This window comes from Cyrtonyx montezumae, unplaced genomic scaffold, assembly GCF_038088225.1.
Source record: "Cyrtonyx montezumae isolate F1298 unplaced genomic scaffold, pur_monq_1.0 scaffold_34, whole genome shotgun sequence".
Taxonomy (NCBI): domain Eukaryota; kingdom Metazoa; phylum Chordata; class Aves; order Galliformes; family Odontophoridae; genus Cyrtonyx; species Cyrtonyx montezumae.
In genome coordinates this window covers 5,087,348-5,100,622 of record NW_027072039.1, presented here as the reverse complement: position 1 = coordinate 5,100,622, position 13,275 = coordinate 5,087,348, and the positions used below count along the sequence as shown (strand labels likewise).

At 38.0% G+C, this 13,275-nt stretch overlaps 1 protein-coding gene across 1 annotated transcript in view; it reads right to left on the bottom strand.

Annotated features, from left to right (window-relative positions):
• SVEP1 (sushi, von Willebrand factor type A, EGF and pentraxin domain containing 1) overlaps positions 1 to 13,275 on the bottom strand; it is a 113,547-nt gene that overhangs the window by 86,300 nt on the left and 13,972 nt on the right. The window contains exons 2-3 of the mRNA XM_065745238.1: positions 8,399 to 8,654; positions 7,081 to 7,257 (exon numbers count right to left, since the gene is read on the bottom strand). Coding sequence (XP_065601310.1) covers positions 7,081 to 7,257; positions 8,399 to 8,654 — 433 coding nt within the window. The remainder of the gene's footprint in view (positions 1 to 7,080; positions 7,258 to 8,398; positions 8,655 to 13,275) is intronic.

The following is a 13,275-nucleotide window of genomic DNA, read 5'->3' as shown; positions in this document are numbered from 1 at the left end:
GAATCAGCTTTGGCAAGGCTTTGAGAGCAACTTAATGACACTAGGAATTCCAATACCTTGTCACAACTTCACAGGCTAAAAACAAAGGCTGAACCTTATATGTTAACTATAGCACAAATTAAGCCCTGGGAATGTTTTAAGTATTTAAAACTGGGAGACACTAGGGACAAAATAAGTAATCAGACTTTTAATCCCCCTCCTCACTTGAACAATCTTTGCTGCATAGTGCCATCTTCCTTTATCTAAAGCATCTGCTCTTCACCTGCAAGACTGGCACAAGGTCAGCAATATGTGTGCATGTATTTGTGTCCATGAAAACATCTTCATCACGTGTTTCTGAAAAGGTGTTTAAGGCAAGATGACACCATGTAATCTGTACAGGCAACAGAATAATGTTGCAATAAAAATCTTTTAATTATTCCAATAGGTGCCTGGCATGGTGCATGTCCTAACCCTGCTTAGAGGTGATTCTCAAAACTACAAGAGCAGCCAAAGGCTTATCAAAGGCCTGTGCTAGAACTGCATGTGCCTAAACTGTTTCAAAATGTGGAGATGGATGAATTTTTCAAGCAATTAAAAGTGGTCAATGAAGTCTGTGAACCATCACTTAGCCCTAGGACTGCACAGCTAGAGAAGGATATTTTCTGATCATAAAAACCCCAACTGCATAAAATCACACTGGTGGTAAGACAGCCTGTTTTTTATCCTGTCTATGGACTGAAGGCCATGTGCAGGCTTGAGAGTAAAGCTTTTACAGCCACTTCACAAAGGGCTGCAACTACCTGTGCTGTATTCACACTCGCAGCCTTTGCTGTAATGGCCACCTGCAATGGCTATACTGGGGCCAGAGGACAGCTCAGGCACTCCAGAAGCAGCCCAAGTTGGGTCAGCACAGAAAGCTGGACTTCATTTCTATGTCAGAGGCTATTTCTATTCAGAGCAAGGCTTCTGCTCCTCTCAAGCCTCCAGATGGCAGTTTTTTCTCCACTAATTGCACATACAAACTTTGGCCAGAGGCTTTATTTTACCTGACATTCCAAGGTGACCAGGACAAGCCATTTCCAAGAGAAGAGAAAAAAAGAGTAAACCATGTGTCACTTCCCAATTTTCTCTCACATCTATTTCAGAAATAGGTCTGTACTTATAACAAAATTAGGTCTGTTTTGGTACCGAATTTTTTTTTTCCTAAAGCCTCAAGCAACAAATATTGGGACAGGACGATTGATTTATAATACTGTATGCAAACCTAAAAAATACTCGATTTTTTTCTGGTCTGTAGGGTGTCTTTACCCTACAGCTTTGCTTTTAAAGAATTCCCTCAGAAATTGTGCAGGTATACAGAGAAAAAAAAAATACTGTTTGTAGGTTTTGGTTATCTTTACAGTTTTGTTTCCCTGCTACAGTTCAGTTTTAAATGCAGAGGAAACAGGCAACATGGTGCAGAGATATACAAATTCTTTACTAACGAAACACCATTGTCCATGCTAGCTATTATGTAACATAACCACTTTACTTTAGGAACACAAGATGTGTATAAATTGGTGCATCAGACCTGGAGAAGAGAAAAAAATGAGCCACTCAGTTCTAAGGACTTGATCCAAACTTCATTAAGTTTACTGGTAATAATGCTATTAATTTAAATGGTCTTATCTCTGAGTATGGCTATAAAACATCAATAGCTGCACAGGTTATTATTTTTTTTTTCACTGAGAAAGCTTGTAGCAAATTGATCAATAAAAGCTCTATTTTTACAGTTGTGCAAGCAAAGTCATTGGTAATATGTTAATATTCTCATATTTCCACAATGGTTTAAAATGCCTAGTGTGTTACTTAAAGTATTTTTTCTGAAGGATTGCAGATGGATTAAAATTACACTTTGGAAATGATGAGGCTCATGTAGCTTACAAAGAAAGAGTAATCCTCCACCAAAATAAAGGAAAAGCCCAAGCAAATATGATCTGCCCCATCTCATCTGTGAATAGTTAGATCCCCAGTGAAAGAAATAAAATCTGAACCTTGCCATTCTCTCCCTACTTAAATTTATACATTTTTTTACTTAAAAAACAAATGCACAGGGAAAGCAGATGAAAGGTATAATGTTTGTATAAGAAACACTTCAGCAGCTGAGCAAACCAGTTATCACTTCACGTGCAGTGTGCTTTATGAACATTTTCTGTATTGCTCTGCAAGTACAAGGCTACAAGGTTTTGAGAAGTAAACTCAGCAAAAGAAGTTTCTTCTACCAGAAATGCCCCACCTTCATTGAGCAGGCTGTACAGGGTGCACACAAAATAGGTGGTGCTGGAAGCTACGTATAATGCAAGTGAATGAGCCCAATTTTTGAGAAGATTTCAATATAAAAATTCTGGAAGAATGTGCTTCCAGAAGTGTTTATTTTCCAAACAAAATAAATAGGCAATTGTTTTAGCCTTTATGTAAACAATAGTTATAAATGTTTTCAGATTCATTCATCCAGTCTTCACCATTTTCCAAAGAAAACTGACTTACTAAACACTTCCACACCATTACTTCTAGCACTTGTCATTTCCTACTCCACCTTCCTCATCCACTTACCTTTCTGCATACACATGATACAACCAGACCCATTTACATTTCTCCTACACTTACCCATCACGGTGTTACAATACCTGCACTAGAAAAACAAACTCATTTACATTTCTTTTCTACTTATCCATCATGATGTTGTGCTCAAACTTTAATCTGTAAGGACTCAAACAAGATTTATAAGAAAAAATATACAAAATGTCACCAATGAATGGTTTTGCCAGTATTAATTAAACAGCAATTTACTGTTACTTAGTCATTGGTATTTTGCATCTTTTCCTTGGTTTAGGTTGCTGCTTTCTTGTTTTCTCTTCTCCTTTCATGACAGCCAGTCATTTTAATTCAGTATATTCCCAATAGATCCTCTGTGTATTTTAAAAGGCAAAATGCCACTAAAGAGACTTAGAGCAGAAGGCTACACTGGGTGAATCATTTTTAAAAATGAATAAATTACAAGAAAAATAATATGCACAATGAAATACTACATTTCAATAACCATACACAGGTAGCAGGCCAAAAATAAACTAATGATGGAATACCTAGCAGAGATTGTAAGTACTACAATTAACTGTTCTGCCCTGCCAACTGTGTGTTGCCTTCATGGACACACTGTGTAGCAAAAACTGGCTTGCTGAAAAGAAATTTTTCCTGATAATTGTTGTTCCAGTTAGGAGAACCTCTTTCTTTGGAGATACTTGCTGAAAAAAAAATTGTGGAAAAAAAGCTATGGAAAAGACATATTACTTACTTCCTGAGGACAGAGAAGATGCAAATGGAAACCTGGACATTTGATTTAGCTTTCCATGGAAAAAGTAGTTGCCTTTAACAGCTCACCTTTTTATTGATGGAATGGAAAAAAGCACCTTAGAAAGTGGAAGTCTCAGATTTATTTTTGCTGACCTTGGTATCTTTCTTTGGCTTTATCCAGCTTGAAACTTAACGTTTGTAATGAAGGAAAGGACAGAGAAAAAAAGGTTTAATGAATAAAAGGTAGTTATTATATACTACACAATAACTGGGACTGGTTATGACACTGCCCTTGTTCTTCCTCTTCCTCCATTCTTTTCTCCAAATTGTCACAGATATCCTTGGTTGTATAAGGTTCCTGATGTGTGCCAAAAGGCTTTTGTCTTTTTTCTCATAAAGCAGAAAAGACTCAGTGTGTTCTACTTTCTGTGGCACGTTATCAACAGTACTACAAAGAACAGGAGGGATACACTGAAGCCAATTTCTGCTCTCCAGTACAAAATGAACGACTCCTATTTTATTGTATGGAAGATTTCTAGAGGTTGTTCTCAGGTAGGTAGGAAAGTCAAGTAGTGTTATGATTTGCACACAGCTGGTGCCTCACATTTAAAACCATAAATAACTACGAAGTGGCAAGAGGCAAAAGCACAAGGCCATAGACAAAAAAGTCACCAAAACACCAAAAGGAACTGACTGCAGAAGGAGAACAATTTCCCATACTAATGAAAAATCCTCAAAAATTTTTATTGCACTAAGTAAACATAGGCTAGTATGGTATCTGCATGATAATAAGGCTAAATGAGGTCCAATAACAATATGCTCTGTCAACATAAACTCTTCAGGAGTTTATTATATAGTGAAGAAAAGTTAAAAATGAATTCTTAAGATTCCTTTACAAATCCACAGCAATCTTCAGTTGGGAAATGTTAAAAAAAAAAAATGGGTTGGAATTTCAGATTAGAAGATAGAAGAACACATTGCTTTTTGTTTCCGCCCCAAAGATGAGCTGTACTCAGCATTGGTGAGACTGTATCTACAGTACTGTGTAAAGTTTTGGGCCCCTTGCTATAAGAAAGACATCAAGGCTCTAGAGCATGTCCAGAGAAGGGTCATGAAGCTGGTGAGGTGTCTGGAGCAAAAGTCTTATGAGGAGCAGCTGAGAGAACTGGAATGGTTTAGTCTGCATAAGATGCTCAGGGGAGACATTATTGCATTCTAAAACTTGAAAGGAGATTGTGGCAAGATGGGGTTCGGTGTCTTATCTCAGGTAACTGCAATAAGATGAGGGGAATGGCCTCAAGTTGTGCCAGGGGAGATTCAGGCTGGGTATAAGGAAAGGTTTTTTTCCAAGAGCGCGGTGAGGAACTGGAAGGAACCGCCTGCCCAGGGAGGTGGTGGAGTCACTGTCCCTGGAGGTGTTCAAGAAATGTGTAGTGTCATACTAAGGAACATGGTTTAGTGGGTAATATTGGTGGTAAGTAGAAAGTAGGACTAGATGATCTTAGAAATCTTTTCCAACCTGAGTGATTCCGTGATTCTATGATTCCAGTTGAACTGTGCAGACACATTTAAAAGAACAGGCTTGAACAGTCATTCAGGTCAAACTCTCCCTGAAATATATGTATGCATCTTTCACAACCTTCACATGAAGCAAATGGCTGCAATCATCAGCTTATTTGTGGTGTATCCAATATCAACCCCTTTTTAAAACTCACTTTACAAACAACTGATGATTATGTCAAAGTGAAACTTTCCTCTGCAGTTGTCAAATACCCAGTCAAAGAAGTCAGGCTTTTTAACATCTTTGATGACACTCAAAAGATAAGCTCAAACAATCAGAAGTTCATACAGGAAAAGTAGCATTAACTCTAAAATGTCAGACTCCCTACTTTCAGGAGTAGCTCAGAACAATCTTTAATAATGCAGGCTATTGGTAGAGACAGAAATTATGAGTTTATTTTGTTTAGTAAGTTACAAGGGCATTCAAACTGAGGTGAAGGAAATTGACTAGTATCCCAGAAGAAAATTAAAGGTGAAAAATTGATTTTATTAAAAAAAAATTGAATAACACCTGGAAATAAACAAAATGTAATATTGAATCTTTGCTAAGAGTTAAGTGAAGACACAAGGAAGCTCTGCTACTGACATAACATTCCGATCCAATGTCTCAGTGATCCTACTACATCCACTGCTCATCTTACAATCAAAACCCTATCAAGTTCTGTATATTTATTCACTTCTCTCTTAATACAAATCAAAGGAAAGATGCACCAAAGGCATAAGGTAAATTATATCTAGTTGTGATAATCAATAAAGAGTGTAATGTAACTGATGAACTTCCCAATGCAAACACTGTATTATCTCATTTCTTTCTTGCACTGGTGGGGGACATACCCTTTGTGCTTAGGTATCATCTTGATTCCTCACCATATTGTTTTATTACTCTTAGTGGAGAAAAACAACCATGATCCATTGATCAAATGGCTTGCATATCATAAGGGAACACCTGATGAGAATAGTGATTGTGCATGAAGAGTGAAAGTGAGATTATGAGGACAAAAACAAGACTGCTATGATCAGCGGTTTGTTCCTAGTTGAGAATTATTTTATTCCTTCAATCCAGCTCATAAAAAAAAATACAGCAGAGTTGAGATACGTTGGGTTTTGACATTTTTGTCCCCAAAAAATAAACAGTTGAAGAAAACATGCATATATTTTCCTATGAATGAAGCTTCACTTATAATCACTGCAGCATGTGAATATGTACTTCATCAATTTGTACTGATTGCATGAAGACTTTCAAGTGAATTCATAAACCTCTGTAAAAGGAAACTCCATACTGAATCCTGTTGTTTATCTGCTTATCTCTATTTTTATTAAACAAGGACATATAGTATGCCACTGATCTGAAACACAGCTCTACCAAAGACCAATGGCTCAGCTTTCCATTGCATTTCCCCAGGAAATTTTATTAATAATTATAAAATTTTAAAAAGTAACAAAAGTAAAAAACCTGAAGTACTCCATCTAGTAATACAGCCTTTCGTTTTTGCTATTAATAACTTGGCAGGGAATTCAGGGAAACAAACCTTTTGCCTCCAAGTTTTCACTCTAAAATGCAGTAAAGACCTGTAAACTGAAGGCTTACGTGAAATGTAGACTTTGAATGAATGTTATTAAGAGGACCACTCCAAAAGCAGTAACAAGAACAACCTTAGCAAAACGTGATGGCAAATTTCTATTCAGTGATCCAAATGCCTTCTTCCTCTTTAGTAAATAAGCTTTGATGTGAGAGAACTAAAAGATATTCAATTGACCCCAGCATTAACTAAGGATTTGTTCTCCAAAGATCCACATAGTCGGCCCCTCTCCAAACAGGAAAAGCCTATGCAAGTTTAGAAAGTAATCAGTAAAATTCATGCCTGAAAATATGTACCAGGAGCTCCTACATGTAGCAAATACAATCTCAGACTCAGTGAACCTGGTCACAAATTTCTGCTACTTACTATTCTAAGGGGCATCTTACCATGTCAAAACATTTGCCTTACTCATGTTCTCTGTGCATCTCTTTTGGCTGCTGCTCAGTGGAAACAGTGGTTGAGTCTGACAACTACAACTATTCTATATCTTTAGCCAGAAACTGTTATCCAAAAGCCACAAACGAATTCTGATTCAGGTTCACGGTTATGATTCCAAAAACAGCAGAGCTCCCTAGACTGGAGTAGCCAAGTACCCAGGGCACAGAGAGAAACCCAAGATCAGACTCACCTGTGCATTCGTGCTGCAGTCCCTTCCCATAGTATCCTTTCTCACAGATGCACTCAAACTGGCCAGTGTGAGTGCCACATTTACAGCTTGCCATAATGTCACAGCAGTTCTCGTTTGCGTCACAGAGATATGAACAGTGTGATATATCTTCTTGGATATAACTTCCAGAGGGCAGGTCTGAAACAATATCAATTTATTAATTAAAAAGTCCAACCCCAAATCCCCTATGAGTATCATCTTATGTAATTAGGGTAACATTTCTGCAAAAGTTCTAAGCTTCAGTGATGGTAGCATAAAATATACAATGCACAATAAAAGAAAAACCTCTTCTTAATGTGGAAAAATGCCCACTGAAACCAGTGCTGCAAAGATTGTCAAGTTTTCTCACTTGGCTTGATTCTAACACTGCCAGAAGACAGTCTCACGCCATACAGAAGCTGCTGATGCAGCTTGTCCTGAGTTTGCTGGATGCTCTCACTAGCATAAGGAGAGTATTTGGTCATGGAATGTAGAACTAGTTGGTCACATAAAAAAGAAAAAAATCTTTCCTTTTGTGCATTCACAAAGAACAATTTAGCTGGAACAAGCAGAACAGCAGTAAAACACACTACTTATGTAAAAGTAGCATTCTTCTTAAAATTAAATACAGCAAGTAAATACAGCAGCTAGTCTGATCCATGCACTACGTCTCATTCAAGCAGCACTGGCTTTCATGCAAAGGTCTAATTGTGTTCTCACTTGCTAATCTTCTGTTTTTCATGAAGGTTTTTTCAGAATAAAGTAGAGCAAAAAAGGATAAAGTCCAGTTCAAATTCTTTCTCCATCTCTTGCTACTTCCAGTGCTACTGAATATGTAAGGCCATAAAAACAGATCATGTTTACCTTTATACACAGGAATCTAACTTTTTTCTCAACAAGTAAGCTTTCCCTGGTATGTAAAACACCAAAACTAGTAAGGCTAGCCATAAGGTATGTACTGAGGGCCTGTTCTTGACAATCATATAGCTAACCTTGGTTCAGCTACTCAAACAAAAGTCACAATAGGCCAAGATCACCATCTGCTCTTCCTTAGACAAAACAAAGAGTAGGATGGAAGAGCAGATATACCAGTGAAGAGAATTTAGGTCACATTTTGTTGATGGCGAGTTAGTCAAACTAATAGTTTATCTTTTTACCCGATGAATGCACACATCTACTTGAAAGTTAGAGAAGGAAATAAAAAGAAGAAATCTACACTACATGAAATGCAGTTAAAAGACAGTGCTGGAGATCTTTATACTTAGCTCTATGCTCACTGTAGGACTTCTGGAGTTAATACCTTCGTGAAGAGCCCTGCGTGCCAGAGCTTCAAACTCAGTAAAGCTGTGAAGAAGATAACAATGGTCTTCTTTTGGATGGGAGGCCATGTCATTCAGCTCTCGGATATTCCCCTGCCATATCCCAAAGGTGAAGATCTCCACTCCAAATTCACGCAAGGATGCTGCAATAGGTCTTGGGTCTCCACCATTGGAATATCCATCAGTAATGAGAAATATCACTTTTGTGGAATTTCCACGGGCATGTCGCAGTATTTGCTGGAAGAAAAAATGAAATGGCACACCTCAGGAAAGTGTTACCAGCCATGGATTTCTATACTGCTCTCCTAACAATTCAGCTCCTTTTGCTTGGCTTGTGCAGCTAGTTTAAACCTTTGCAGACTACTCACCATAGCAAAGATAAACCATCTACAAGCAGAGATTGAAATTAGACAATGTTGAACATTGACTCAAACTTCAGATGGCTGAAGTCAGCCCTATCCCAACTGCAAAATCACGACATGATCTGAAATGAGACGCTTCCATACCGACTGGTCAAGCTAACCATGTGTCAGACAAAACCAATCCCGATCAATCTTTTTGCAACTTGCAATACTGAAAAACCTAGTGTGAGACCCTGAGGACAAAAGTTCAGATGCTGCTAACCATCTCAGTGCTATGGAAGTGATGTGGATGTATATCAGCTGGCAAGCTGGTCAATGTCTTTCTGTTCAGCACATGAAAGACATCTGGTTCCAAGCTGCTAGCTTTGCCATACAGGGAAGCAAAAAACTCATCGAACTACACCATGAAAGTGTTCTGCAAATGGAGCTGCACCCACTCTCATTATCGTGGCTTTCAGTATGTGGACTATGGACAAATAAATCCTTTACAGTTCGTAAGGGTTAACTAAGAGAAACAATTTTGTTTTTATTAAGGGTTATTTGGCTCAAAAAAGCCACTGATGTATTAGAAAAAATTGTAGGGATCAACATATCAACAAAAACTGAAGAAAGCATATGTAAGGATCTTGAAAAGAACTCTTACATACAACAGTAACTTTACATGTGGATAACCTGCCAGTGGTTAAACCTTCCACTGTGAATTTTGTCTTTCTACATACTCCCTCCCACCTTCCCTCTACCATTTCCTTTTAAAAAAACTGAAAACCACTGAATTTCTGGAAAACGGTGATTGTATCATCCTCTTCTTCTACAAAGCAGACAGAAAAGGATGATTTATACCCAGAAAGCCCACAAGCAATTTAACAGTGTAGATACATCAACAGAGGTCACGTCACAGAGCACATGCACACACATATATGGGTAAGAAGGAAAAGGTAGTGAAACTAAAGTGATACCAAGTGGAGCAATAGTCCTGAAAATAAAGTGTCTTGGATATCTAACTTAGAATGCAAAGATACACCTATACCTGATGAGGCCTCATAAGCCTGCCTCTACGTCAAAAGGTTTCAGAAACAGACAAGAGCACAGGACTGGTTAGAAACAAGTTCTTAAGTCACTGTCAGGCCAATAATTTATAAATAAAAAAGAAAGATTTTTGGTATATCTACATCAAAAGAATAACCATGTACAAGATGGGTTGCTTCCCTAAATGCAACCTGAGTGTGCCCTGTAAGGTACTGAATCTATGTGGCCAGCAAAACTGCATTAGGAAACTTAAACCTGGAGAAACTGTAATTTTACTGACAGAAAACAAAACATTCAGAGTGACAATGAACACTTGTTTCCTATGGCATCATATACTGAGGAGTTTAATATTAAATCAAAGGTTAACAAGCCCACCTGCTAAGGATAGAGAAACAAATGTGAATAGAAGACCCTGTTTGCTTTATTCTGTGAAAACTGCTTGCTCCTAGAAGACCAAAATCCTTCCAACTGTAACTTCCACAATGGTGACTGCTTTTCCATTGGTGGTACATTTTTGTTTTGCCTTCTAGCATGAGGTGACAAATATGATCTGATATATTTTAATGTCATCTTATGTTCTGATCCACTAAATTCTAAGGTCCAGTTCTGATTTATTGCTAGTCTTTCCCTATTGTTGGTTATTTTAATCCCAGCATTACTCCCTATACTTATTCTTGCTGCATTGTCTTTTACTCTCTTACCTGTTGCCAGTATCTTTTCAGCTTGTCCTTCATGGCCACAAAAAACTGCCAGTAGTCCATCTCACCCTGCTGCTATATACAGGCATAAAGAACATTCTTTCTAATACTTCACATAAAGGACTGTGAGAATATTTAGTAGTGCCTAAGTGAGGACATGCCCCACAAATTCCTGCTCAATACATCCTTCCAGTATGAGACCGTACTAATAGTAATTACTCTTCTATTGTGATTATTTTTTGACAACAGGCAGAGCACATTCAACAACACTATGCTAATGTGCTATGAACCAGAAATCACCCTACAGAGTTACCAGTCTTGTAGTCAGCCACAGATTTTCAGAGAGTAAATATGGTACCATCACTGATCTCTTCTTGGTGAATGTCTGTGGCCATAAAGCAGGTGACTCTGAAGGTGTATTTTTTGCTTCCTCTGCGAACATAAAACTATGGGGAAAAGATTTTCAGCTTGGTAGCATGTATATCATTAGTGTATTCAGTAAGACTGCACTGTGCTTTGATCAGTAAAACACACCACCTATGTTGGACCTTCCTATGATGCTGATAGTAGATTCCAAAAATCATGTCATCATATATGATGAGAAGCAAGTGTATTGAAGCAACTCTTACAAATTCCAAAAGCAGGCATGAACTGAGTTAAGATTCATAACAAATTCCTAAAAGTCAGACTTATAAATAAAACCTGTCTGGATTTTAGATCACAAGCTAGGCCAGTCCAAACTGCCCGTAGAGATTTTACAACCTTCTTAATTAAGCCAGGATAAATTTCAGAACAACTTGATTTTGATTTGGCAATTAATTGATTTCAGGTGGATTTCAAAGACAGAATAACAACGTGCACTATTAATCAAAGCAGAAAACATTGGCACTGTGGTCTGAAATACTGCCAAGAGGATGCTGCAGTTGGGCTTGATTCTATTTCTGGTTGTATGCAAAACCTAGGGAAAATGAAACTAAATTCTCTTGCACACAAAATCCTTTCCAAATCAAATCCACCGTTCTCTGTGTCGTTGAAGTAATATGTGGAAAACGAGACAGAGTTTTGTGAAAGAACAGAATGAAAGGAATTGGGAAGATGGAGGAAAAGACAATATGGAGATAAACAGTAAGGAAAAATACAAATGGCTCATTTCAATATGCGTTTTGAAACAGATGCTCTAAAATAAGCAGCACTGTAGGTGGAGAATGTTGTGTTATTTGTAAGCTAACAAGTATAAATAACTTTATTACTATTAACTGTGCTACTTCAAACTAGAATGTAAGCAACTTAAGCTTCTATCAATCTATTAACTATTCAGGCTGAAATTTTCCACCCAGGATGTTTGTCTCAAGTTAATGTTTGTTTCAGTAAAAACAGCTTTTATTTTTGAAAACATGATGAGGAAAAACATATGTTCCAACTGCATTTACTTCTTTTTGCAACTGTAGTGTCTCTGAGCAAAATGAATTCTCAATCTGCAAGATTGATTGATAAGAAGGCAGACTTCTACCACACCATGGAAAAAATAAAAAACAAAACAAAATGAACCTAAGAAAACAAAAGAAACCCACCACTCCATAACCTGAAACGGGTGGAACTGAGTTAGAAAACAACTTGCAGAGGGTTAAGAGACATTCTGGAGTCTTGCAATTCTTGGAAGATCCTACCTGCAAGCATCTTGTAGCAGAATATCATTTTGATTCATGACTATGTCAGAACATAGATCTAAGGGGGAAAAAAGCATCATTTTAGCATCCTTTTACCTGTCTTTGCAATTTCATCAGTACTTTTTCCAGGACTGCTTCCTTCTGTGCACAGGACAAAGCTGCATGAACTCTACGCATGAAAGTTGTGGCCAGCATTACACATGGCATTCCTTTTTGCACCTAGTCATGCTCATAACAGGTAGCAACCAACTCTCCACACTTTCTGCAAATTCAGAGATATGTCAGCATGGTCAATAAACAAACTGGCTGCAGAACTAGTCTAGCCAAAGTAGAACACATCTCAGAAAGGACCTCTTAATTTTTTTATCAGTAAATTAGCAAGAATCTCTGCTCCACAAAACTAGACTGCCTCCAGAAACTGCTATGTATGCACACAAATCCCCTGTGTCTTTCCAGGAGACCAAGTTTCCTGGTTGTAGAACAAAAACTATAGCCCATCAAAGCCCCCTTAAAAATAAACGAGGGTCAATAGTTAGCTGAGTAGTATTGGAAAAACACTGTTTTTGAGGGGAAGATGTTCTTCAGCTATAGTCTGGGATATGGGAAGAAATCAATGGCTTTTCTGCTCTTTGCATCTGAAAGGGCAACTGCTTCTCTGGGGAACCACTTCTGTCAAATGCAACCACAAGTAGAGCTGGTGGACAAGGGAGAGTGAAGCCATTCTGCTGGTACCTGAGCTACTCAAATATGTAGACAGCAACAGATGTGTGCAGAGGAATTGAGCACAGGAACTGACAGACAGACAGGCAGGATTGCTACCCCTGAAATCCAAACAAATCAAGGCTGCTGAACTGCTTGGCCCTCAACTGCTGCAGCTGTAACTCCAGACTCGTAATCCCTGCTGTACAACAGCTGAGGAAAAGAACAAGAGAAAGACACATACAACATCTAAGGAAAGAGAAAAAAAAAAAGAGACATACATCTATTTTTATATCATATATATATATATCTGGTGGTCACACACCACTGCAACCCAGAGTAGCTAACAACCCCAATAACATCTCCTTGTCACAACCCTTCCTACAAGTCTTAGCACGATGCAGTC